Source organism: Leptodactylus fuscus, chromosome 2 (genome assembly GCF_031893055.1).
Source record: "Leptodactylus fuscus isolate aLepFus1 chromosome 2, aLepFus1.hap2, whole genome shotgun sequence".
Taxonomy (NCBI): domain Eukaryota; kingdom Metazoa; phylum Chordata; class Amphibia; order Anura; family Leptodactylidae; genus Leptodactylus; species Leptodactylus fuscus.
Window position 1 is genome coordinate 10,108,838 of NC_134266.1, and position 26,426 is coordinate 10,135,263.

General features: G+C 45.2%; 1 protein-coding gene across 1 annotated transcript; it reads right to left on the reverse strand.

Annotated features, from left to right (window-relative positions):
• Positions 1-5,277: 5,277 nt before the first annotated feature.
• On the reverse strand, positions 5,278-15,203 carry LOC142194319 (sodium/potassium-transporting ATPase subunit alpha-1-like). Its single transcript, XM_075263367.1, has 23 exons — positions 15,103-15,203; positions 11,890-11,997; positions 11,551-11,610; positions 11,265-11,468; positions 11,068-11,181; positions 10,848-10,982; positions 10,649-10,766; positions 10,299-10,567; positions 10,030-10,228; positions 9,827-9,936; positions 9,611-9,745; positions 7,876-8,068; positions 7,623-7,798; positions 7,400-7,536; positions 7,163-7,313; positions 6,911-7,079; positions 6,672-6,826; positions 6,473-6,596; positions 6,248-6,393; positions 6,037-6,167; positions 5,827-5,928; positions 5,659-5,750; positions 5,278-5,571 (listed from the first exon to the last, which is right to left on the reverse strand). The coding sequence occupies exons 1-23, from the start codon at positions 15,112-15,114 to the stop codon at positions 5,543-5,545; spliced, it is 3,069 nt and encodes a 1,022-aa protein (XP_075119468.1). The 5' UTR covers positions 15,115-15,203; the 3' UTR covers positions 5,278-5,542.
• Between the last annotated feature and the right edge of the window lie 11,223 nt (positions 15,204-26,426).

Below are 26,426 nucleotides of genomic sequence, written 5' to 3' on the forward strand. Positions count from 1 at the left end.
GGGCAAATGTTGTCCCCATCTACAAAAAGGGGAAAAGGGACGATCCAGGAAATTACAGGCCGGTAAGTCTGACCTCGATAGCAGGAAAAATCTTTGAGCAAATTGTCAAGGAACATTTACTTCGGTACATGGATGGGAAGGCATTAATTAACCAGAGCCAGCACGGCTTTATGACCAATAAATCTTGTCAGACTAACCTGATTTCCTTCTACAACAAAATCACTGAATGGTTGGACCAAGGGAATGCCGTGGACATAGTATATCTTGACTTCAGTAAGGCATTTGATAAAGTATCACATAACCTTCTTATTGAAAAAATGATTAAGTATGGCTTTGACAAAAAATCAGTTAGGTGGATTCACAACTGGCTTAATGATCGGGCACAACGAGTAATACTAAATGGCTACACATCGAAGTGGAAGAAAGTCAAAAGCGGGGTGCCGCAGGGCTCTGTTCTGGGCCCAGTACTTTTTAATATCTTTATAAATGATCTGGACGATGGAATTATTGGGGAACTCATAAAATTTGCAGATGATACGAAGATAGGAGGAATAGCCAACACTAGAGAGGAGAGAGAGTGTATTCAAAAGGACTTAGACACACTGGAACAATGGGCTGAGGTGAACAAAATGGGATTTAACAGGGACAAATGCAAAGTTCTACATCTGGGTAACAGAAATGTAAAAAACATATATAGTATGGGAGGAATAGAACTAAGTGATAGCATAGGGGAAAAGGACTTGGGCATAATAGTAGATCACAAATTCAACATGAGCCAACAGTGCGGTGCTGCTGCAAAAAAGGCTAACAAAATTCTGGGATATATTAAGACAAGCATTGAATCTAGATCAAGAGAGGTCATTATTCCGCTGTACTCTTCCCTGGTCAGACCACACCTGGAATACTGTGTACAGTTCTGGGCGCCTCAATTCAAGAAAGACATCGATATATTGGAGCAAGTCCAGAGAAGAGCAACCAAAATGGTGGAAGGTCTGCAAACCATGTCCTATGAGGAGTGGCTAAAAGAATTGGGATTGTTTAGTTTGCAGAAGAGAAGGCTGAGGGGAGATTTAATAGCAGTCTACAAATATCTGAAAGGTAGTCACAGTGCAGAGGGATCGACCCTATTCTCATTAGCACAAGGAAGTACAAGAAGCAATGGGATGAAACTAAAGGGAAAGAGATACAGATTAGACATTAGGAAAAACTTTCTGACAGTGAGGGTAGTGAGAGAGTGGAATAGGCTGCCACGGGAGGTGGTGGGCGCTCCATCAATGGAAATCTTCAAGCGGAATCTGGATAAACATATAGCTGGGATGATTTAGGAAAACCTGCACTCGCAGGGGGTTGGACCCGATGGCCCTTGAGGTCCCTTCCAACTCTACCAAAAAGAAGAAAAGGGGAGGAAAAAAATCTAAATTTAACTGATCAAAATTTTTTTAATTCCTGTAGTCCGAGAAAGCACAAAACACATGGGTTATGGTTCCCTAGGTACAACCACATAGAGACAGGTTAGCGAAGCCGTAATCAAACAAATAATTAATCAACTAGGCCCCAGGCATAAATAGGACACAGAAAGTAAGGCACAGTGTATTCTGATGCAAGCGATAGTATAAACAAAATTATTAAAGGGTAGTATACTTGTGCTGCCTTGGACTACAGGAAATAAAAATTTTGGAGAGTTAAATTTTCATTTTCCTGGTTGTCCTCAGCAGCACAAAATACATGGGACCCGTGAAGCAGTATGTTTTAAGTGGGAGGGTTAAAAGACGCCAACCCAAGCACTCTTTTGCCAAGCAATTCCTCCTTTGCTGCCAATGCATCAGTCCTATAATGAATGTTGAGATGGAAGACCACATGGCTGCTCTACAAATTTGTTCAAGAGGAATGTGGCCTACTTTAGCCTAAGAAGTAGCCATGGTACAAGTTGAGTGAACCCTGATCTGAAGAGGGGATTGCTGGCCCGAAAGTTGATAACAACTTTCAATGGTTGATCTAATCCATCTGACCCTTATCGGGACCCCAAAAACTGAAGAAACAGATTCTCTGTCAACTGAAACAATGATGTTCTCTGGATTTAAACAAGTACAGCTCTTTTAACATCTAGTATTCCATTTTTCTTATTCCTCCCCTTGTAGATGGGGAAAAGGCAAAGAGATCTTCTGATATATTCTTGAATTATGGAATTTTAGGCAAAAATCCAGGCATGGCCCTTAACAGCAGGTAATCCCCTTGGGTAAGGCTCCATACAGGACAGGGCTGGCAGCTCACTCACTTGGCAGAAGTTATTGCCAAGAAGAATACTTTTAGAGAAAGAAATCAAATTGACATATCTCGTACACGCTCAAAAGGTGGCAGCATCAAAGCAGAGTACCACGGAGAGATCCAACTAAGGAGATGGCTTCTTCATATCTGGGTTTAGGTTCTTCAGAGCCCTAAAGATCAGTGCTGTGAACTGCAGTTTCAGGCTATTTATCTTGAGACCCTTATTGAAACCCTCTTGAAGAAATTGAAGAATGGAGTTTACTGAATGCACCTGTGTGTCATTTTTGGAACACCAGGAGTTAGAAATTGACCCTATCCTGTTATAAACTTTCACTGTGGAAGGCTCTCTCACACAGGAGGGTGTTGACAACCTCCGGTGAGACCCATGTTGATCAGATCTTCCAGTCAGTCTCCATGGCACACTGCATTCTGGGGGAAAAAAAAAAAAAAAAAAAAAAAAAAAAAAAAAAAAAAAGACTCCTCTCCACTGGAAGCTTCCATTACCTGCCTTTCAAAAGACTCAATGCTAGAGCGAATCAAGCCCTCTGGGACCAGAATGGAAGTATTGCAATAGCCTCCACCTTCTCAATGCGAATCTTCTCCAGGACTCTGAGATCAGAGGAAAGACATAGATCGGTTTCCCTGACCAAGGAATTGACAAGCTGTCCACCACCAAGGCTTGGTCACAATGATTCAGAGAGTAGAATAGAGGCAGCTTGGTATTCTGGCGAGTTGCCATTACTTCTATTATACTTATATCATTACTTATATTATCTGGCTTTTTGTCACAGAATCATCTAGTTTGTAAATAGTTTTTATTTTTGACCCTAGGTTAGCCTTCTTATCTGGTTTATCCGGAACTCTCCTCATTCATTATCCCACCACGTGGTGACTTGGGAATGACTTATACCGTATATACTCAAGTATAATCCGACTTTTTCAGCACAGATTTTATGCTGAAATAGTATGACCAGACTTTTTTTTATCTACAATGGTAGATTTCCTCCCCCCCAGGCTTATACTCGAGTCAATGTTTTCCCAGTTTTTTATGGTAAAATTAGAGGCCTCAGCGTATATTCGGGTCAGCTTATACTTCAGTATATACGGTACTTAAAAGCCAGAAAATAAAACAACCTTTGCCTTTTAGGCTTACACTGCACATTTTTATCTGACTCCACTGTGTCTAACACTTTTAAGTAACTTATTAAGGCCATCTTTAGACATAAATTATTCTTCAGAATCATCTATATTAGAAGCCAAAAAGGAGAAATCTACACCAGAGTCTAAAAGGTGCAGCTGACTCCTGTATAATATCATCAGGAGAGGAGAACTCTCTGGCTCGTGTAGTTTCTCATGCAGATTTAACCCCCTGCACGGCCTCTGATATTTGCAGTTTACCCATTTTAAGAAACCATCTGGATCTTCCCTGGATAATGGAGCTGTAGGATATACTCTGAAACGTGAGGCCTGTGTAAGTCATCAGGCAACAGCTGTTCACACTACAAACTGTGTGTCTTGCTTTATGGAACCTTTTCCCTCGAGCTTTCTTGAGAAGATGACTTCTAAGACACAGAAAACACATGCTTAGTGTCTGCACAATAAGCAGAAAGAATTAAGTACACCTAGGCAAACATACATGAGGCAAAACAGCAAATACAGCATGATAAACAAAGCTAAAAAGACACAGGACAAAACTTCCAAACTCTTCTGGAAAATACATGGATGGAGATGGCTGGAGGCATGTGCCATACTTACAGTAGCAAGCAGAGTAGTCGGCTGAGTGCGCCAAGGAAGCCACCAATATTATAGGGGGGGGGGCGTTCACACTACCGTTGGAGATCATTAATAGTGTCCGTTGTTATTGTCAGCTACAAGATTTTAGCAACGGACGCTAGCTAAAAGTCTGCAAAGCAAAAACAGACTGGTGCCATAACATGGAAGAGCGAGCAACATTACTTTTAGCCACTTGCCTGAATATGTCCTGATGGCATAATGCAGGAGGATAGAGAACCCCTACTTATGAGCTCCTGAACAAAGATGGGCACTGCCATCATGGTACACCCTGATCACTGAGGGACAGGGATCAACCCTGTATATAGAGCAGAAAAGCCATCCAATCGGCCTCCAGGGTAATGGATACACCATTTTCCTGGGAGATAGACATGAAGACAGGATCTGTTACCTAGGAGAGAAAAGAAATACACTGCGTCCCATTTATACCTGGGGTCTGGTTAATTGTTCAATTATTTGACTACGGCTTAATTGACTTGACTCGGTCGTCATACCTAGGGAACCATAACCCATGTGTATTGTGCTGCCGAGGACAACCAAGAAAGGAAGTTTTTTTTTCTTCCACTTATAGTAGGGGGGGGGGGATCCTATGCAATTAATTCAGGGAAATTAAGATTTCCCTCATCCTTCCTGCACTTAGGGGCAGAAATTCTCAATTATTGTGCTGGGAAATAAGGGAAGTACAGTCTGAAAGTCTAAATATAATGAAGCTTTATTCACAGCAGACAGAGGGATATTGCTCTAACTTGTGTACCCCATCAGAGACAGATATACCAGCACATCACCCACCCCCCAAGGCTTCAGATCTATACAAACAGCCCTGCCCCCTCCTTGGATCAGTGATGTCCACAGGTTGGGCAACCAAGTGCAGTCCCCACAGGAATTATAAGATGCTGAACAGAACCCCTTGTCCAGCACATTCTCCAGGATCATCTAACATACAGCAGTCAACTCCAGCATGGAAATCCATACACAAGACCTTCACGTGTCCCCAAACACCCAACATACACAACTGCTCAGTCCAAAGAGCCCATATTTACAGACCATACAAATAGTCACCACGTAACAGGTCAGATCCTTCACATACTAGGATCAGTATTAGCCAACATCTGCTCACGTCACATACAGTTCAGATCTAATTTTTGCTGTACTTACTAACGGTACACTGTAGTCCACACCAACACCAGCGGCCCGACATCATTACAAGAGACAGACAAGGGGAAACCTCAGAAACCCAACTTTATTGTAAAAATGCAGATATATTTATAAAACATCTCTGTGGACGTGCGCCCTTACAAAAACTAAACCAAAGAAGGCACAATGAGAACTCTGAACAGGACGCACACAGGCGACTCTGCGCCCCTTTGCCAAAAAGCATCTTCTTTCACGGAAAACAGGCCGGATGGGTGCACTCAGGGAACAAGGGTGTGCAGGCAGGCGGAAGGGAAGGAGGGCAATATGTGAAATGTCAGGACAAACCGCGTGCTTAATAATAGGTTTCTCTCTCCACCCAGCCTGGAAAACAAGAGAAACCAAATCAGCAACTGCAACAGTGTAGACACAACCAGAAGGCATTGAACGCTGTGACAACACCACACTCACCGCCAGGACTGCGTCTGATGATCAGTTTTCGGATTTCATCGTATATGAAGATGAGCAGAGAGTATGGGAAGGCACAGAACCACCATGTTGGCCTGAAATACACAAGAAGTGATTAGACGTTACCCCTAGTACACAAGAGAGCTGATCAGACCAATAGCCGACACTTACTTCAGTGGGTACATGCGGAGCGCCACATCCATGCCCGGGCAGTATGAGAGGAAGGCGGCCAGTGCAGTCTCCTCAAACAGGCCAAAGATCAGGATCTTGTTCCTATAACAGGACAGCACTGTTACATCCATACAGCTCAGCAGCAGAACTCCCCCATACCGACAAACACACCCCAACCTTCTGATAATACAACTTGGGGTTGTCACTCACTTCATGCCCTGCTGGAACACAGAATTCCTCCTGGTCTTACAGATGATCAGATCAGCCCATTGCACAATGACAATGCTGACGAAGAAGGAGGTGTGACAGGTGAACTCTATGATCTTCCTCTGCTCATAGGTCTGTCAGGAGACAAAAGTGTGAGGATCCTGGGGTATGGTGCCCAACACACCTACTTCAAGGCACAGAGAAGTATACTCACCCACTGCTGCCCGTAGCTGTCCTCCACATCATTTACCCAGCGGTCATCCCAGTTCACCCTGATGCCGAGCAGCGTCCCTGGCAGAAAACCATTCTCCGCCAAGATAACAAAGTAAGTGAAGAACCCACCAAGGGCCTGGATCATACCTGTGAGAAGAAGAAGGATATGAGAGCTGGAAAAGAGACCAGAGACCAGAACACCAGACCAGACATGCAGGACACGCACCGATCTGCCCGTACGCCATACTGATGAGACGTTCATTCACCAGCTTGTCTGTCTTGGGGTTTCTGGGCTGACGCTTCATGATGTCACTTTCTGCTTGTTCATAGGCCAGGGAGATGGCAGGGACCTAACGAAATAAGGTGATCAGTGACCCTGGAACTTCTACATCACCACCCCAACATGGAGAGTGATGGCTACATACCATGTCAGTGCCCAGATCAATACAGAGGATGGTGACTGTGCCCAGGGGCAGGGGGATGTTTGCCATAATGAAGATGAGGAAAGGAGTAATCTCAGGGATGTTACTGGTCAGAGTGTAGGCAATAGATTTCTTCAGGTTATCGAAAATCAGACGTCCTGGAAGAGAAGGGAAAGGTAAAAGGAAGGCAAGAGGAAAAAGGGGGCAAGAAGGAGGGTCCATGGTCACGATGGAGCACTTACCTTCCTCCACACCAGTCACAATAGAAGCAAAGTTGTCGTCCAGCAGAATCATATCTGCAGCCTGTTTGGAGACATCAGAGCCCGCAATACCCATAGCAATTCCAATGTCGGCCTTTTTCAGAGCGGGGGAGTCGTTCACACCATCACCAGTCACGGCCACAATGGCTCCCTGCAGGACAACCATATTCAGGATTAGCCACTGTCACCTCCTATCCGGGTCTGTATGAACAATAGACGTATTCATAGACGTACCAGTCTCTGACAACCCTCCACAATGATAAGCTTCTGCTGAGGGGAGGTTCTGGCAAACACAATTTCTGTGTGGTGTCGGAGGATGTCATCAATCTGTTCCAAGGACATGTCCTTCAGGTCTGAGCCGTGGATCACACATGCTTTAGCATCTCTAAGCAAAAGAAGGAAAGCAATGAGTCCCCAGTGTGGACACAAGAGGGGTCAGGACAATGTAAGCAAGCCTGCCTCGCCACATACCTGGGGTTCACCTGGTTCACTGGGATGTTGAGGCGGGCTGCAATGTCTTCTACGGTCTCGTTGCCCTCAGAGATGATACCTACTCCCTTGGCAATAGCCTTGGCAGTGATGGGGTGGTCACCGGTGACCATGATAACCTGTAAGACACAGAAACATGGATTTTAAACTCACAAAAGGGCATCACACATCTACAACAGCATCATTACAAAATAAGGTCACCCACCTTGATTCCGGCACTTCTGCATTTGCCGACTGCATCAGGCACAGCAGCACGGGGAGGGTCAATCATGGAGATCAGGCCAACAAAGCACAGGCCCTCTGTGGGGAAATTCACTTCTTCTGTATCAAAGTTGAAGCCTTCAGGGAACTGGTCATCATTGAGGGCCAAGTGGCAGAAGCCTGAGGAGAGAAGGTATCAGATAAGATGGCTGCTGGCAGCTAACAGGACAGGAGCGGGCAGAAGATTAGCGCCTCACCCAATACTCGCTCCCCTAGACCCCCAAGCTCCATGTAGGCATTCTGGAAAGCATCCTTCAGCTCCTCGTCCAGGGGTTGCTCTTTGCCTTGCAGCAGAATAGTAGAGCAACGGTCCAGGATCCTTTCAGGGGCACCCTTCATAACCAGGAGGTATCGGGACTCTGAGGAGTTGGCATTCTTGTGTATGGACAACTGTGGACAGAGAGAATGGGGTAAGAGTCTTCCTCCTCTGAACATACCTAAAAGAGTCAGCCTGTCCATACAGCTTAGGCCTCCTACAGTCAGTTGCGGCCATTGACAACAACTGGCTCCTACTGGAAAAGATAAGCCTCGGGGAATGTTCAAACCGGAGCTGTAAGGGTCCGGTCACACAGAGTAAAGTGGCGTTGATTCTGGCACGATAACTCACAGCAGAATCAGCGCTGATAAAGACTCCCATTGAGTTCAATGAATTCTGTCTTCTGCGCAGAACACATTGAAATCAATGGGTTAAAAAGCCTCCCACGAGTTATCGTGCCAGAATCAGCGCCACTTTACCCCGTGTGAATGGACGGTAAATCCACAGCAAACTGCCTACTGCCCATCTTCAGGCGGATCCCGCCTGGAAAAACCCACTGAAGTCAAAGGGAGGCAGAAAAACTGCGACATTTTTTTATGCACGGTTTTTGCAAAAACTGCTAGTGTTTTTTTCAAAGAGAAGTTTCCAGGTCCATACACTGTGCTGCAGAAAAAAAAAAAAAAAAAAAAAACACTCCAAAAACGCCTTATGTAAAAAAAACTGCATCAAAAAAGCCATTTCCTAATTCCTGAAGCAGATTTTTTTCAACTAGCAAAAAAAACGGTGTGAACATACCCTAACCGCAGCAGCACCATGTGAGCAGACAGAATGTGCTCTTCACATAAACAGGAAAGCAGCATAGTAGACATGCCAACATTACAGCCTCGGCTCCACTTAACATTACAGGTTTATTTTAAGCAGACTTGACAGACGCGGACCGACCTCCTCCTGTCCTCACTGGCCTTTATCAGACTCCACAGCAATATTCATCACATCTGAGGCCTACAGCAAAGCAGCAACACCTCCTGACACTACCAACTAGATAATACTAGCCTTTGCTCGCTACTTCGTCTGCGTGTACTTGGCATCGATGATCCGCCTATATTCAGCAAATTGCTGCAGTCGATGGTTCACCTGCCCTGACGTTTCAGAAGCTCTCAAGCTGTGCTGCTGCTGAACTTGTTCCTCGCGCCGTGCCTGTGATTGTTCCAGCATTTCAGCAGCTTGCTGGGACACCATATAATTAACGTGTTGGCACCAATGATCCGCCTGACGCCTACCTTGCTCTATTATTATTGTTTATTTTTTTTTTATTATTGTTTATATAGCACCATTAATTCCAAGGTGCTTTACAGCTCAGCTTGAGGAGAATTCTGTTGACTTCTGGCTTCCTTCATAGCCCTCATTTTTTGTACACAATGGACTCATTGTTATCTGTTCGTTTACATAGAGAGATAACAGACCAGGCTTTATCAGAACCTCAGATAAGCTGCAGGCAAGAGCAGTGTATTATAGTATGTGAACATAAATTCATAACAGTCGTGAAACCATGTCATTTACCGGGATAAAAACAAACTTTCACATTTACAATATTAGTAGGATACACCACACTTAAAAACTATAGAGCATTGCTTGACACTACATACAGATTAAAGAACATCTTCCCCAGGGCTCACCTGGTATTTGTTGGTGGAGTTGAAGGGGATCTCGGCCACTTTCTGGTTCTTTTCTCTCATGTCCTTGACAGATCCACAGCAGAGCTCAATACATTTCAGCAGAGCAGACTCAGAGGCATCTCCGGCCACATCCCTCTACAAAACAGAAGGCAAGAGTAAGGCGCTGCAGAGTTACAAAACCTACGGAACAATGGGCCAGGAACCAGAGGAACTCACCTTCAGAATAGGAGTGTTCTCCTGTCCAGCCTGGAACACTGCACGGTTACAGAGACCAGCAATACGAGCCAAAGCTGTCCAGGTGAGGGAGCTCTTATCAAAGCCGGCACCTGTGGGGAAAAACAGAAGGATGAGATCCCCCCCTTCCAGCATCCCATAAACCCCAGGACCCTCCCTTCACAGCTTTAGAGAAATGATCGTACCGCTCTGATTCTCTGTGGTGTCTGCTTCATGAATCTGGTTGTCAAACCACATGTGTGCTACGGTCATGCGGTTCTGAGTCAGGGTTCCGGTCTTGTCAGAGCAGATGGTCGAGGTAGAGCCAAGGGTTTCCACTGCTTCCAAGTTCTTCACCAAGCAGTTTTTACGAGCCATCCTCTTGGCGGTGAGTGTAAGGCACACCTATGGGACAGAATCACTGTAAGATATGCTGAGAGGGCATCACAGTAACCCCCTAGCCCAGGCTACTTACAGTGACTGTAGCCAGGAGACCTTCAGGCACATTGGCGACAATGATACCGATGAGGAAGATGACGGCTTCAAGCCAAGTATACTGCAAGATGAGTGACAGGATAAAGAAAGAGACACCCAGGAAGACTGCCACACCGGTGATGATATGGATGAAGTGCTCAATCTCAACAGCGATGGGGGTACGGCCGCCTTCAAGACCAGAAGCCAAGGTTGCAATACGTCCCATAACAGTGCGGTCACCGGTGTTGATGACGATACCACGAGCTGTTCCTGTTGAGAGGGCAATGAAGTGTCACACCAGACTCTTAGAATCTCCCAGACTGCAACTGACAAGTCCCAGCAGACACTTACCTTCCACACAGTTGGTGGAGAAGAAGGCGATATTACGGGTCTCCAGAGGGTTCTCATTGGTGAAGTCTGGAGATCTGGTCTGGGGCTCAGACTCGCCAGTCAGGGAAGAGTTGTCCACCTAGTGGGATTGAACAAAGTATGTGAATAGGTTGACACAAGTGCTGAACCAGCTATGGGGTTTGTATGCGGCTCCCCTCACCTTACAGCCATGGGCAGAGAGGATCCGGAGATCGGCTGGGATCCGGTCACCACCCTGGACTTCTACAATATCTCCCAGGACAACCTCTTCTGCATTGATACTAAGCTTCTCGCCATTTCGGATGACCAGGGCTTGCTGCAGGAGAACATAGACAGGGCTATATAATAGACGACTACAAGATAAGACGCGTCACCTGTGCACAGTCTGCTAAGGGACGCACCTGAGGCACCATGTTCTTAAAGGACTCCATGATCTTTGAGCTCTTTGCTTCTTGGTAGTAGGAGAAGCAGCCAGTGACGATGACGACAGCGGACAGGACAACACCGAGGTAGAGCTGAGGAGGGGAGAAGACCACATGTCACACAGAGAACACAGCACCATGGAGTTGTATCTTAGGGTGTTGCTGCTGATATTCACATCATCATTTTGTGGCTCATCCTCAGTTGCACTCCGAATACCAAATGCCAGGAAGCAGAGAATGGCCCCGATCCACAGCAGCATAGAGAAGCCTCCAAAGAGCTGGCGGCAGAACTTCACCCATTCTGGGGTGGTGGGAGGTGGGGTCAGGGCATTCGGACCATCTCGTGCCAGGATTTCTGCTGCCCGTTCTGTGGTATGCCCCTGTAAGAAGAACATGTGTGTTATATGACTAGATAAAGCGATGACAACTGTATAGCCATCACAGAGACAGCAGCCATCTTACCCGGGTCAGATCGGTTCCATACTTGCGATGCAGCTCATCTAGGGTCATCTTATGGTCATCCTGTATAAAGAGGAGAGCAGTTGAGAGGCAGCATGGAGGGATAAGAGCCATACAAGGGTAACAAGTAGAGATGAGCGAGTAGTATTCGATCGAATACCTCGCCCCCATAGGAATGCGTGCAAGCAGCTGCACACCAAGGGGTTAAGCGCATTGAATATTCAATGCGCTTAACCCCTTGGTGTTCAATCGCTTACATGTATTCCTATGGGAGCGAGGTATTTGATCGAATACTACTCACTCATCTCTAGTAACAAGATCTATCATGGTGTCTTCTCTTACCAGTGCCACTTCCTTCTTGAGCTCATCCATATCCTTTTCCTTCCCTTTGCCCTTCTTCTTGTCGCCATGTTCAGAAGTGGCTGCGGGCTCATACTCATCACGTCCGGCCTGCGGAGAAACAGATGATGTAAGAGGACCGCAGGACATGCAGCTGCTAGTACTCATCAGATTATACACAATGATGATGCCGCCAACATTGAGGATCACAGATGGCAAGGGCCACCGTTCCAGACATATGAGTAGCCCTGCTGCTTAGTTATGGGTCACCTCCACTGGCACTACCCATTAACAAGAAAACAAGTGATAGTAGAGAAGAGTTGATGGTGTGCGAGTCATGCAGCAATATGAGCAGTGACAGGGTTAAAGTCCTGCCCCCACCCCCAGCCTTGAACAATGCTGCAGTCACACAGTACAGGGAGGGCAATTTCTGAAGCCTGCAGCCACTGTTTCCATGACTCTGCTCCCACCAGGGCTCCTGATGACACCGGAGACTCTGCAATAAGGAGTGCAGTAACCCTTTCTTTGACAGCCCCCTGGGTATGTACTGGGACGGTGAAGACTGTTGGTAGTGCCAATCCAGCACATCTCAGCAAGCTATAGGGCGGTCATTACAGCTACAGGCCCAATGCCGACAGGTCTCTGGGTGGGTTCAGCCAACAACATAACAGTCAACAGATTGTAAGCTCCAGGGATCAAGATGATGCATGGATAATGAAGATGACCAGACAATGGCCGGGGAGATGGCATACACAGGGTGAATGCACATATGGCAGGTTTGTCACTAAAACTTCTATGACCTCACCATTCACACATACAGAACAGATTTTATTCACTTGTGGAAGCAAATCCGCAACATGTGAACAAGCCCTTATACTATGGTGGCCATGAAGCCCAAGGAGTGCACGTTGAGAACAGCGCACGCCTTCCGTCAGTCCTCAGACTCCACCCACTATAAACTTAATCATTACAGGAATACGATTCTCAGACAATGTCCGGAGGTGCCTACTGCAATGACCTTGGCCAAGGTTACAGGCAGAGCGACACGCCCCACATGCCACCAAAAAGACGATAAGATGGTGTCAGTGAGTCTCATCATGCTGCACAACCCACACATCATAACCTCATGGGTCATGTACTTGCACATCAGCCAACAGAGAACAGGAGGGTAGCCCATGGACCTGCACATGATGGGGTAGGAGGTGTACTTGCTCATCGCCCAGCATGGAGGGGGTAGGGAGGACATGTCACCAACAATGGTGCCCAGAGTCTTGTAATCCAAGTCATCATCTCAGTGTCATAAAATGCTTGATGGAACCAAACTCCACAGAAAATAAAGGTAAACCCTGTGCCTGCAGACACCGCAGATAAGGTGCCCACTACTAGGGAGCGATATAGCCATTAGTGCAGTCCAGCAACCACTGCAGTTATCACACCCTATATGGCGTTCGTCCACTCACATCCAGGCAGTACGCCGTGACCAGTTGTGTACAGATAGAGGATGCAATACTGCCATTCAGGAGTCTGGGAAAGACTGGGGTGAGGGGAGGGATTGGGAAACGGGGTACTTCAGAGCTTTCCTCTCCAGAGAACGCCTCCAGTCATACAAACAGAGGCACATCCTGAAGCCAGAGGTCAGGTGAGGAGACTGCCAGACCTGGCACACCCTCAGGGCACAGGAGCAATGCCAGGCACATATTCTGGGAACAAAACACCTACAGGAACATTTCAATTTGACAACCTCAGACATTAACATTAACCCCTTTATAGTGCACCAATACTGCCAATGTTTGGGCCACCAACACCACCCTCCCCACCAAAAAAGGTGACAAGAAGCACTTTACTGAAACAAAAATATCCACAAAAGGTTATGTGCCTGCTGCAAATATCTGCACCAGCTCTGCAGTGCCCATCCCACACAGCAGCTGTACAGTACAGGATGAGCTGGAGCCATAGAGGGCCCATAAAATTCTTCTCTACAACCAGGGGGCACAGTGGGCTTATAGATGGGAATAAGGAAGGGGGCAAAACGGGTAGCAATAAGGAAGACGGCACAACAAGAAACCAGGCAGCAATATGGAAGCAACAAAGCAGGCAGCAATAAGGAAGGGGGCAAAATACAGCAGGAACTGATACAGAAGGAGGGTAAAGAACAGTGGGCACTATGGTAGCAAAAAAGAAGTGGGAACAATAGAGTGGGGCAGACAAGGCAGCAATGAGCCCAAAAGAGGTCTTCAGGGAGCATTGGAGAGAAGTAATGGAGCCTGGGATGAGGAGACAAGAATTTGCAGGAGATCCTGGTGGTCGCCCACTCAGAGGCCACCCCATCATTTTTAACCATGTGAGGCCCTTACACATTGGCACAGAGCCCTCCACCACTGCAGGATTGGCTGCAGTACAACCTGTTGATACCCCAGAAGGCCCCTCTATTAAGTAACATTGCAAAGACACAACAAGGTCAAGTAGCCCCTCGTGTATTTGTGGGCCATCCAGGAGAAGACCACCTACCCCAGGGAATGACGGGCACAAGTATCTGTGTAGACCCCACCTCCCCTGAGCTAAATATAGAAACTCCCCACCCCACAGGATGCAGGTAATGCTAATATAAAGGCCTCAACCCATTCTGAACAGGATCCTCGCGTACGACCGGCCTGCCTGCATCACAGACGGTAAATAAGTATGTGCCCCCCACTGAGCACACACCACTGTATGCTACAGCCGCAGGGACACGTGGCCCCAACAGCTGCCAGTGTCAGGGGCCAGCCGAGGTGCCAACACTAATTTACAAGTGAAAGCAGTAGAGTGAGTGGCACACGCTCCGTCCCTGGCATCACTGCCGCATCCTCAGAGCCCAGACGTCAGCCCACCCCCCCTTCACAATGCAGACTCTTCCTGCCACCGGAGGCCACTATGCCAACGCTTATCCCATTCACTGCCAAGATGACAGCAATGGAGAGGACCCAACAACTCTACCCAGAGCTATAAGAGGAGCCAATAACGGGAGGGGGCACCGCATCAATACAGACAGATGGGAAAACCAAACCAAAGTGAGCCATGAAGTCCTCAAGACAGCCGGCCTGCCCAGTGCGTACTGCCCCCTACAGCCTGCCCAGTGCGTACTGCCCCCTACAGCCTGCCCAGTGCGTACTGCCCCCTACAGCCTGCCCAGTAACCCAGGACCCAGCACCCCCATTACTATATCACCCCCGGCCTCACCCCGTATCCCATGCTGTAGGTTCTCTCGGTCTCTTCTCCCGGGACCGCGCGCTACCTCAGCCTGACAGAAGAGAAAACGCGCTGCCCCCGGCACTTTATACCAGCAGCTACGTCACTGTCACCACGGCGACAGGCCCCGCCTCTACCGAGAGCGCGCGAGGATGTACAGGGTGAAGGCGCGCGACCATGGCACTGAGGAAAGGAGGGTGAAAGTCCCGTATACAGAGGGGTATATACTATATACAGGAGGTGAGGTATACAGAGGGGGATATATACTATATACAGGAGGTGAGGTATACAGAGGGGGATATATACTATATACAGGAGGTGAGGTATACAGAGGGGTATATACTATATACAGGAGGTGAGGTATACAGAGGGGGATATATACTATATACAGGAGGTGAGGTATACAGAGGGATATATACTATATACAGGAGGTGAGGTATACAGAGGGGTATATACTATATACAGGAGGTGAGGTATACAGAGGGATATATACTATATACAGGAGGTGAGGTATACAGAGGGGTATATACTATATACAGGAGGTGAGGTATACAGAGGGATATATATTATATACAGGAGGTGAGGTATACAGAGGGGTATATATACTATATACAGTAGGAGGTGAGGTATACAGAGGGGTATATATACTATATACAGGAGGTGAGGTATACAGAGGGGGATATATACTATATACAGGAGGTGAGGTATACAGAGGGGGATATATACTATATACAGGAGGTGAGGTATACAGAGGGGGATATATACTATATACAGGAGGTGAGGTATACAGAGGGGGATATATACTATATACAGGAGGTGAGGTATACAGAGGGATATATACTATATACAGGAGGTGAGGTATACAGAGGGGTATATACTATATACAGGAGGTGAGGTATACAGAGGGGTATATATACTATATACAGGAGGTGAGGTATACAGAGGGATATATACTATATACAGGAGGTGAGGTATACAGAGGGGTATATATACTATATACAGTAGGAGGTGAGGTATACAGAGGGGTATATATACTATATACAGGAGGTGAGGTATACAGAGAGGGATATATACTATATACAGTAGGAGGTGAGGTATAGAGAGGGGTATATACTATATACAGGAGGTGAGGTATACAGAGGCGTATATACTATATACAGGAGGAGGTGAGGTATACAGAGAGGGATATATACTATATACAGTAGGAGGTGAGGTATAGAGAGGGGTATATATACTATATACAGGAGGTGAGGTATACAGAGAGGGATATATACTATATACAGTAGGAGGTGAGGTATAGAGAGGGGTATATACTATATACAGGAGGTGAGGTATACAGAGGCGTATATACTATATACAGGAGGAGGTGAGGTATACAGAGAGGGATATATACTATATACAGTAGGAGGTGAGGTATACAGAGGGGTATATACTATATACAGGAGGTGAGGTATACAGAGGCGTATATACTATATACAGTAGGAGGTGAGGTATACAGAGGGGGATATATACTATATACAGGAGGTGAGGTATAGAGAGGGGGATATATACTATATACAGGAGGTGAGGTATACAGAGGGGGATATATACTATATACAGGAGGTGAGGTATACAGAGGGATATATACTATATACAGGAGGTGAGGTATACAGAGAGAGGGATATATACTATATACAGGAGGTGAGGTATACAGAGGGGGATATACTATATACAGGAGGTGAGGTATACAGAGGGGTATATATACTATATACAGTAGGAGGTGAGGTATACAGAGAGGGATATATACTATATACAGGAGGTGAGGTATAGAGGGGTATATATACTATATACAGGAGGTGAGGTATACAGAGGGGGATATACTATATACAGGAGGTGAGGTATACAGAGAGGGATATATACTATATACAGTAGGAGGTGAGGTATAGAGAGGGGTATATATACTATATACAGGAGGTGAGGTATACAGAGAGGGATATATACTATATACAGTAGGAGGTGAGGTATAGAGAGGGGTATATACTATATACAGGAGGTGAGGTATACAGAGGCGTATATACTATATACAGTAGGAGGTGAGGTATACAGAGGGGGATATATACTATATACAGGAGGTGAGGTATAGAGAGGGGTATATATACTATATACAGGAGGTGAGGTATACAGAGGGGCATATATACTATATACAGGAGGTGAGGTATACAGAGGGATATATACTATATACAGGAGGTGAGGTATACAGAGAGAGGGATATATACTATATACAGGAGGTGAGGTATACAGAGGGGTATATATACTATATACAGTAGGAGGTGAGGTATACAGAGAGGGATATATACTATATACAGTAGGAGGTGAGGTATACAGAGGGGGATATATACAGGAGGTGAGGTATAGAGAGGGGTATATATACTATATACAGGAGGTGAGGTATACAGAGGGGGATATATACTATATACAGGAGGTGAGTTATACAGAGGGATATATACTATATACAGGAGGTGAGGTATACAGAGAGAGGGATATATACTATATACAGGAGGTGAGGTATACAGAGGGGGATATACTATATACAGGAGGTGAGGTATACAGAGGGGTATATATACTATATACAGTAGGAGGTGAGGTATACAGAGAGGGATATATACTATATACAGTAGGAGGTGAGGTATAGAGAGGGGTATATATACTATATACAGGAGGTGAGGTATACAGAGGGGGATATACTATATACAGGAGGTGAGGTATACAGAGAGAGGGATATATACTATATACAGGAGGTGAGGTATAGAGGGGTATATAAACTATATACAGGAGGTGAGGTATAGAGGGGTATATATACTATATACAGGAGGTGAGGTATACAGAGGGGGATATACTATATACAGGAGGTGAGGTATACAGAGGGGGATATACTATATACAGGAGGTGAGGTATACAGAGAGAGGGATATATACTATATACAGGAGGTGAGGTATACAGAGGGGGATATACTATATACAGGAGGTGAGGTATACAGAGGGGTATATATACTATATACAGGAGGTGAGGTATACAGAGGGGGATATATACTATATACAGGAGGTGAGTTATACAGAGGGGTATATATAATATATACAGGACATGAGGTAGAATGTGTCAGTATAAAGAGGGGTATATATAATATATACAGGGTGTGAGGTAGAATGTGTCAGTATAAAGAGGGGTATATATAATATATACAGGACGTGAGGTAGTATATCAGCAGTATATAGATATACAGGACGTGAGGTAGAATAGTGTCAGTATACAGAGGGGTATATATAATGTATACAGGACATGAGGTAGAATAGCGTCAGTATACAGAGGGGTATATATAATATATACAGGACGTGAGGTAGAATAGCGTCAGTATACAGAGGGGGATATATAATATATACAGGACGTGAGGTAGAATAGCGTCAGTATATAGAGGGGTATATATAATATATACAGGACGTGAGGTAGAATAGTGTCAGTATACAGAGGGGTATATATAATATATACAGGACGTGAGGTAGAATAGTGTCAGTATACAGAGGGGTATATATAATATATACAGGACGTGAGGTAGAATAGCGTCAGTATACAGAGGGGGATATATAATATATACAGGACGTGAGGTAGAATAGCGTCAGTATACAGAGGGGGATATATAATATATACAGGACGTGAGGTAGAATAGCGTCAGTATATAGAGGGGTATATATAATATATACAGGACGTGAGGTAGAATAGTGTCAGTATACAGAGGGGTATATATAATATATACAGGACGTGAGGTAGAATAGTGTCAGTATACAGAGGGGTATATATAATGTATACAGGATGTGAGGTAGAATAGTGTGAGAGTCAAATCCTCTAATCTTGTATTTTGGCAGCCATCTTGTACTCTTTCACATATAAACTGTATAAGTATGTATTTTTCTGCTTAAGTCAAGGAGGCCCTTTGTAAGGAATGTGATAATGAACGTTAATGCATAGGTTGCTAATCCTTATCTCTCAAGGGCCTCACTTTGAGAAGATGCAGCTGACTTTGTATATCTCTTATCTCCTTTACATGATGTATGGACACATAACCAACAAAAGTATTAATCTTATGGTATCTGGGCACTCTGTCATATTTTATGGTATATGAAGGTCACTTCGAGCGTGTATAGACACAGAGTCTATGTAGCTTATTGTTAATTAGGTTGGAGCGTGTCATCTTATCTCTTTTGCCATGATATATACATATAGACATAGTCTGGGATGTTAGCTCACACATAAGTATTTTGAATCCTTCTTTGTTTCATGGGAAAGTCCATCCCAGTTTGGAAAGTTATAATGAGCCTCAGCCAATAGTCATGTGCCAGGCTTATCTTATATCTCTATAACCAATCATGTTATACTAATTAGAATAGCCAAGCCAGCTCTTTGTCTGTAATGTATTTAAACTACCTTTTTCTTACAATAAAATTAGAATTCACTTGGTACACCATCAGCTGTGCGTGTGACTTCTCCAGGCCTGCGATCTAATCTCTAATTAGGACCTCTACAACATACGGAGGGATCCATTGATGTCCCTATCATTTTCAATTGGGTTAAGGTCAGGAGACTGACTAGGCCACTGCAACACCTTGATTTTTTCCCTCTTGAACCAGGCCTTGGTTTTCTTGGCTGTGTGCTTTGGGTCGTTGTCTTGTTGGAAGATGAAATGACGACCCATCTTAAGATCCTTGATGGAGGAGCGGAGGTTCTTGGCCAAAATCTCCAGGTAGGCCGTGCTATCCATCTTCCCATGGATGCGGACCAGATGGCCAGGCCCCTTGGCTGAGAAGCAGCCCCACAGCATGATGCTGCCACCACCATGCTTGACTGTAGAGATGGTATTCATGGGGTCGTATGCAGTGCCATCCAGTCTCCAAACGTCACGTGTGTGGTTGGCACCAAAGATCTCGATCTTGGTCTCATCAGACCAGAGAACCTTGAACCAGTCTGTCTTAGAGTCCTCCAAGTGATCATGAACAAACTGTAGACGAGCCTTGACATGACGCTTTGAAAGTAAAGGTACCTTACGGGCTCGTCTGGAACGGAGACCATTGTGGTGGAGTACGTTACTTATGGTATTGACTGAAACCAATGTCCCCACTGCCATGAGATCTTCCCGGAGCTCCTTCCTTGTTGTCCTTGGGTTAGCCTTGACTCTTCGGACAAGCCTGGCCTCGGCACGGGAGGAAACTTTCAAAGGCTGTCCAGGCCGTGGAAGGCTAACAGTAGTTCCATAAGCCTTCCACTTCTGGATGATGCTCCCAACAGTGGAGACAGGTAGGCCCAACTCCTTGGAAAGGGTTTTGTACCCCTTGCCAGCCTTGTGACCCTCCACGATCTTGTCTCTGATGGCCTTGGAATGCTCCTTTGTCTTTCCCATGTTGACCATGTATGAGTGCTGTTCACAAGTTTGGGGAGGGTCTTAAATAGTCAGAAAAGGCTGGAAAAAGAGATAATTAATCCAAACATGTGAAGCTCATTGTTCTTTGTGCCTGAACTACTTCTTAATACTTTAGGGCAGGGGTCGGCAACCCCTGGCACGCGTGCCAAGAGTGGCACGCGAGGCATATTTTGCTGGCACGCCAGCCTGCCTGCAACCTTCATGCACTAAAATTGAGAGAGAGCGTCCTTTCAGAAGCTCGGCTAAAGCCGAGGTGTAGGACACGCCCCCTTCTCTCCCTGCCACCAATCAGAGGTGAGCCTCTCACTGCACAGGATAAGGGCTCCCTGGACCTGCTGCTACAGCTGCTACAGCTGCTACGTGTGAGGAGGAGCTCCTGCCGTCTGCAGCCCTGAAGAGGAGAGGAAGCTTCGGGGAGCAAAGTGAAAGTAAAAACACCAGGTACGTGTGTGTTGCTAACTATTCTTATTAATGTCAGGCATTTGGGGTTATTAATTTAGTTTTATTAACTCCATGTGCCTCACATTAATAGCAGTTAACCCCATCATATCCCTCATATTAACCCCTGTGTGGCTCACATAAGGGTTACTGATGTGTGAGACATATGGGGGTACTAATAAAGGACCTATATAATGAAGATATTCACTTATTACCTCCATATGTCTCACATATCAGTATCCCTTATGTAAAGCACACAGTTGGTTAATGTGAGGGACATGATGGGGTTAACTGCTATTAATATGAGTTACTAAGCTGTAATATAAATGACCAGACTCTTTATCCACAACTTTGGATAAGAGTACAGACCTATACATTTCAATTGACCCATATATACAGCAATTTTTTGTGGCTGTGTATCTGGGCCAAAATGAAGAGCTAAAAATTATGGAGCAGGTCCTATATCTGTCCTATACGTACCCTATATCTGTCCTATACGTACCCTATATCTGTCCTATACATCCCCTATATCTGTCTGCATTTTCCGCCTTGTCAATTCATTTTTAACATATAGGTCAGTGAAAACCACATCCGTGCCATTTGTGTGCAGGAGGCGTAAGGCTGAGGCCCCACGTTGCAGAAACGCAGCGTTTTTGTTGTAGATTTTGATGCAGTTTATTTCAACCAAAGCTAAAAATGGCTACAGAAAGAATGGGAAATATATAGGAAGCTTCTTATACGTCTCCCTTCTGCTCAATCCACTCCTGGCTTTCGCTAGGTTCACACTAGCGTTCAATCTCCGTTCTCAGCTTTCTGCACGCAGAAGACGGAAAGCTGTCAGACCGGGTCCAGATGTGAGCGGCGGTGAGCGTTTTATGCTCTCCGCTGCGAAACCGGTTTTTAAAATCGGACACAGAGTACTGCATGTCCGTCTCTGTGTCCGATTTAAAAAAAAAACGGTTTTGCGGCGGAGAGCATAAAACGCTCCTCGCCGCTCACGACCGGACATCTTTCATACCCATTCAAATGAATGGGTATGAAAGAGTCCTGCAGGTTTCCGTCTCCTGTTTTGTGCAGGAAACGGAAACCTGCAGAACGGAGACCGGGCGCAGATGTGAACGAGCCCTTAGGCTCAGAAAAACGCAGCAAAATATTCAACAAAAAAGCTGTGTTCTCACAACGTGGGGGCCTCAGCCATAGGCTAAAGCCCCACATTGCAGAAACAGCTTTTTTTTTTTTTTTTTTTTTTGTTGCAGATTTTGCTGTGTTTTTTGAGCCGAAGCCAGGAGAGGATTGAGCAGAAGGGAGACATGTAAGAAGCTTCCTATATATTTCCCGTTCCTTTTCTAGCCATTCTTGGCTTTGACGGAAAAAAAACGCAGCTAAATCTGCAACAAAAAAAGCTGCATTTTTGTAATGTGGGGCCTCAGCCTTAGTGTGATTCTATTGGGTGGTGACACTGTAACTAGATGCAATTATAGTCAAATCCAGTTCCTGGGCACCTGTGCTGTCACTTTGGTGTAAGTGTGACACCCATTAATTCCTGGCTAGGGTTTTGTGGTTACTGCACCACCAGGAACTAAAAGTGACTGAAATTAATCTGTGTTTCACTTAGGGATCGTTCACACTACCGTCGGTGTCCGACAGCTAGTGTCCACTGCTAATGTCCACTGCCACAGGTATGACCTTACTCTTCTCCCAGTCACATACATTACCACTAATTGTGGGTTACATATGTTACATTGCTTCTAATGGAAAAGAACATGTGTATCCAGACAAACAGTAGTAAGCGCATGTGGCTGGGAGCGCAGTATGACAGCAACCCCTATGTTGTGGTTTGTGTTATATGACCTTAGTTCAGTGTCGTCAGCTTTACAATTATTGCCCGGCACTCCGAGGACCTCATCTTTGATTTTTTTATTTAAATCGTCACGCCGAACAAAAAAGGTTGCCTACCCCTGCTTTAGGGGAACCAAACAGAATTCTGGTGGTTTGAGGGGTTGAATAATAAATGACCATCTGAATAAACTTTTCACAATTAAAAAAAATAAATAAACAAAGAAATAACATTCTTTTTTGCTGCAGTGCATTTCACACTTCCAGGCTGATCTACAGTCCAAATGTCACAATGCCAAGTTACTTCAGAATGTGTAAACCTGCTAAATCTGCAGGGGGTTGAATACTACTTGTAGGCACTGTATATACAGGACGTGAGGTAGAATAGCGGCAGTATATAGAGGAGATATATAATATATTCAGGACGTGAGGTAGAATAGCGTCAGTATACAGAGGGGTATATATAATATATTCAAGACGTGAGGTAGAATAGCGTCAGTATACAGAGGGGTATATATAATATATTCAGGATGTAAGGTAGAATAGCGTCAGTATACAGAGGGGTATATATAATATATTCAGGACGTAAGGTAGAATAGCGTCAGTATACAGAGGGGTATATATAATATATTCAGGACGTGAGGTAGAATAGCGTCAGTATACAGAGGGGTATATATATAATATATACAGGACATGAGGTAGAATAGTGTCAGTATACAGAGGGGTATTTTCTCCAGGTAGGTGGCCATGGTGTAGTCCCTTTGTAGGGATTGGTACACGGTGAGTTTCTTGGAGTTATTTGTTTCGTTTCTCCCTTCTTCAATGTACCGCTCTCTGTTTGCCTCTGTGGTCGCCTTTATTTGGGCCTTGTTCATCATCTGTTGGTGTTTTGGTTTGATGGTCGGCTGTTGTTTGGTTGGGGGGTGTCTGGTTTTTTTCGAGTTATGTGGTTTAGCCATGCTTGGTAGGAGTCGGGGTTGCTCCCCTGAATGTGCGCCTGGAAAGCTAGTGCTCTCTTCTTTTTGGTGAGCCATAGGGGGAGTCTGCCTAGCTCTGCCCTGCAGGGTATGTTGGACATGCTGCGGTGGACATGGAGCAGGTATTTGCAGAACTCCAGGTGGAAGGTCTCTGTTGGGCTGGAGTCCCATTTTGGATGGTCTGGGTAGGTGGATGGGCCCCAAACCTCGCTGCTGTAAAGAAGGATTGGAGCGATGACTGCATCAAAAATCTTTAGCCAGACCCTCACCGGTGGTTTGAGGTGGTACAGTTGTCTTCTGATGGCGTAGAAGGTTCTGCAGGCTTTTGCTTTCAGGGATTCTATTGCTGTTTTGAAGCTTCCTGATTGGTTGAGCTCCAGCCCCAGGTAGGTGTAGCTGTTGGTTTTCTCCAGAGTGGAGCCGTTCAGTAGGGTGGGGCTTTATTGTGGCCCTTCTTCTGAAATACCATGACTTTGGTTTTCTTCTGGTTGATGGGTAGAGCCCATGTGGTGCTGAATTTTTCCAGCACTGACAGGCTTTCTTGGAGGTCTTTCTCGGTGGGGGACAGGAGTAGGAGGTCGTCGGCGTATAGCAGGAACTTCACCTCCCGGTCGTTCAGGGTGAGGCCTGGGGTTGGTGAGGCCTCCAGGGCTGTAGCCAGTTCATTGATATAGATGTTGAAGAGCGTTGGGCTCAGGCTACAGCCTTGTCTGACCCCTCGTGCCTGTTGGAAGTATGCTGTCCTTTTCCCGTTCACCTTCACACTGCACTGGTTTCCGCTGTAGGAGCTCTTGATGACATCGTACGTTCTTCTTCCTTTTCCATCATGGGTCATTCCATGTCAAGTGAACCAATTATTTTTACCTCTGTATTCTTTATTCTTTTGAGATTTTGTTATTTGGTAGTAGTGTGTCAGAGAATGCAAAATGTGAAGAAAAAAAAATTCTAGTAAATGTTTTTGATTTTTAATTGATTTTCAAAGTTCAGAAAAAGTGAGAATTCCTGTGTTGCCTGCCTTTACATTTCTCCTCATAAAAAAAGATAAAAAGAAAAAAAGATAGAGAAACAAAATAAACACCATTCTACTCAGAACTGTATGGGCTTTCACCAGATATGTCACTATAGTATCTTTGTTAATATTTTACCCATGCGAACACAAACACAAAATTTTAAAATGCATTTCCAAAAAAACGTTCAATTTAAAAATTTCCAAAAATGCACATGTGCCTGTTATGCTCCAAACCACATCTGTACCAAAATTCAAGTTGGGATCGCGATGGGATCATATTTTAAAGGGGCTCTATCAGCAAAATCATGCTGATAGAGCCCCACATATGCGTGCTTCTTCTACTACTGCGCATGCGCCCGTGCCATTTTTTATCAATGTCAGTTCGCGAGTTAGACGGGACCAGAGGACATCGCTGGAAGAGGAGGTGTGGCTGAAGAAGACGGCGGACCCTGAATGCCCGCCCACCGTGCACGATGGGTAAGTTGATCATATTCTGTTTTAGGGTTTTATTTTAAAACTTGGGGGTAGTTTAATATAACTTTAGCGGTGCCTAAATGGCCTTTTTAAAGGCTATTCACGCATATGTGGGGCTCTATCAGCATGATTTTGCTGATAGAGCCCAGCTTTAAAGTATAACTATTACAGTGTCGATTCAAAAATCTTGAATTCAGATCTGTTCAGGCTGTGGTCCAAAAGTGTGGGGTCTAAATTTACCAAATAATCCATGATTTTTAGATATTACTGTATTATTTTATTTTGTTACAGTTTAGGGGGCGTTCACACTACCATTGGTGTCCACTCAGCAGTGTCCATGGTTATTGTCCGTACAAGATTTTAGCAACAGACACTCGCTGGTCCTTTTGCAATTTCCATTCATTTCAATGGAATTTTATCTTGTGTTCCTTTAGTGTCCGTTTACAACCATGTCCGTTTTTTCAAGCGGACAAAAAAAATCCTACATGCAGGACTTTTCTGTCCGTTCGAAAAAAACGTCAGTAAGTGTCCATTTTTTGGGGTTTTTTTTAACCATTGAGGTCTATGGGCAACGGACATATAATGGACACTAACTGATAGCCATCAGTAACTGTCCATTTTTGGGGAGGTTTTTTACAGACACCAACGGTAGTGTGAACCCTACTTTAGAAGCAGGAGAGGACAGAGGAGAAAGCTTTGTTAGGGCTCAACCTGAGAATGACCAGGGATAGACATTGAATGCAGAGCAGATGACAGGCCAACAACTCTGTCAGTAAGTTCACATCTGCGCCCCAGTCTCCATTATGCAGATTTCCGTTTCCTGCCCGAAACTGCGCAGGACACGGAAACCTGCAGGCATTTTTCAAAGCGATTCAAATGAATGGGTTTGGAAAGTGTCCAGCCGGTGAGCGTTTTGTGCTCTCCGCGGTGAAACCGTTTTTTTTTTTACCGGACACAAAGTCGGACATGCAGAACTTTGTGCCCGATTAAAAAAAATGTTTCGCCACAGAGAGCACAAAACGCTCACCGGCACTCACAGCTGGACACGGTTTGTCAAGTTTCTGTCTTCTGTCAGCAGAAGACGGAAACCTGAAAACGCAAATCAGGCGCTGGTGTGAACCCAGAGTCATGTGAA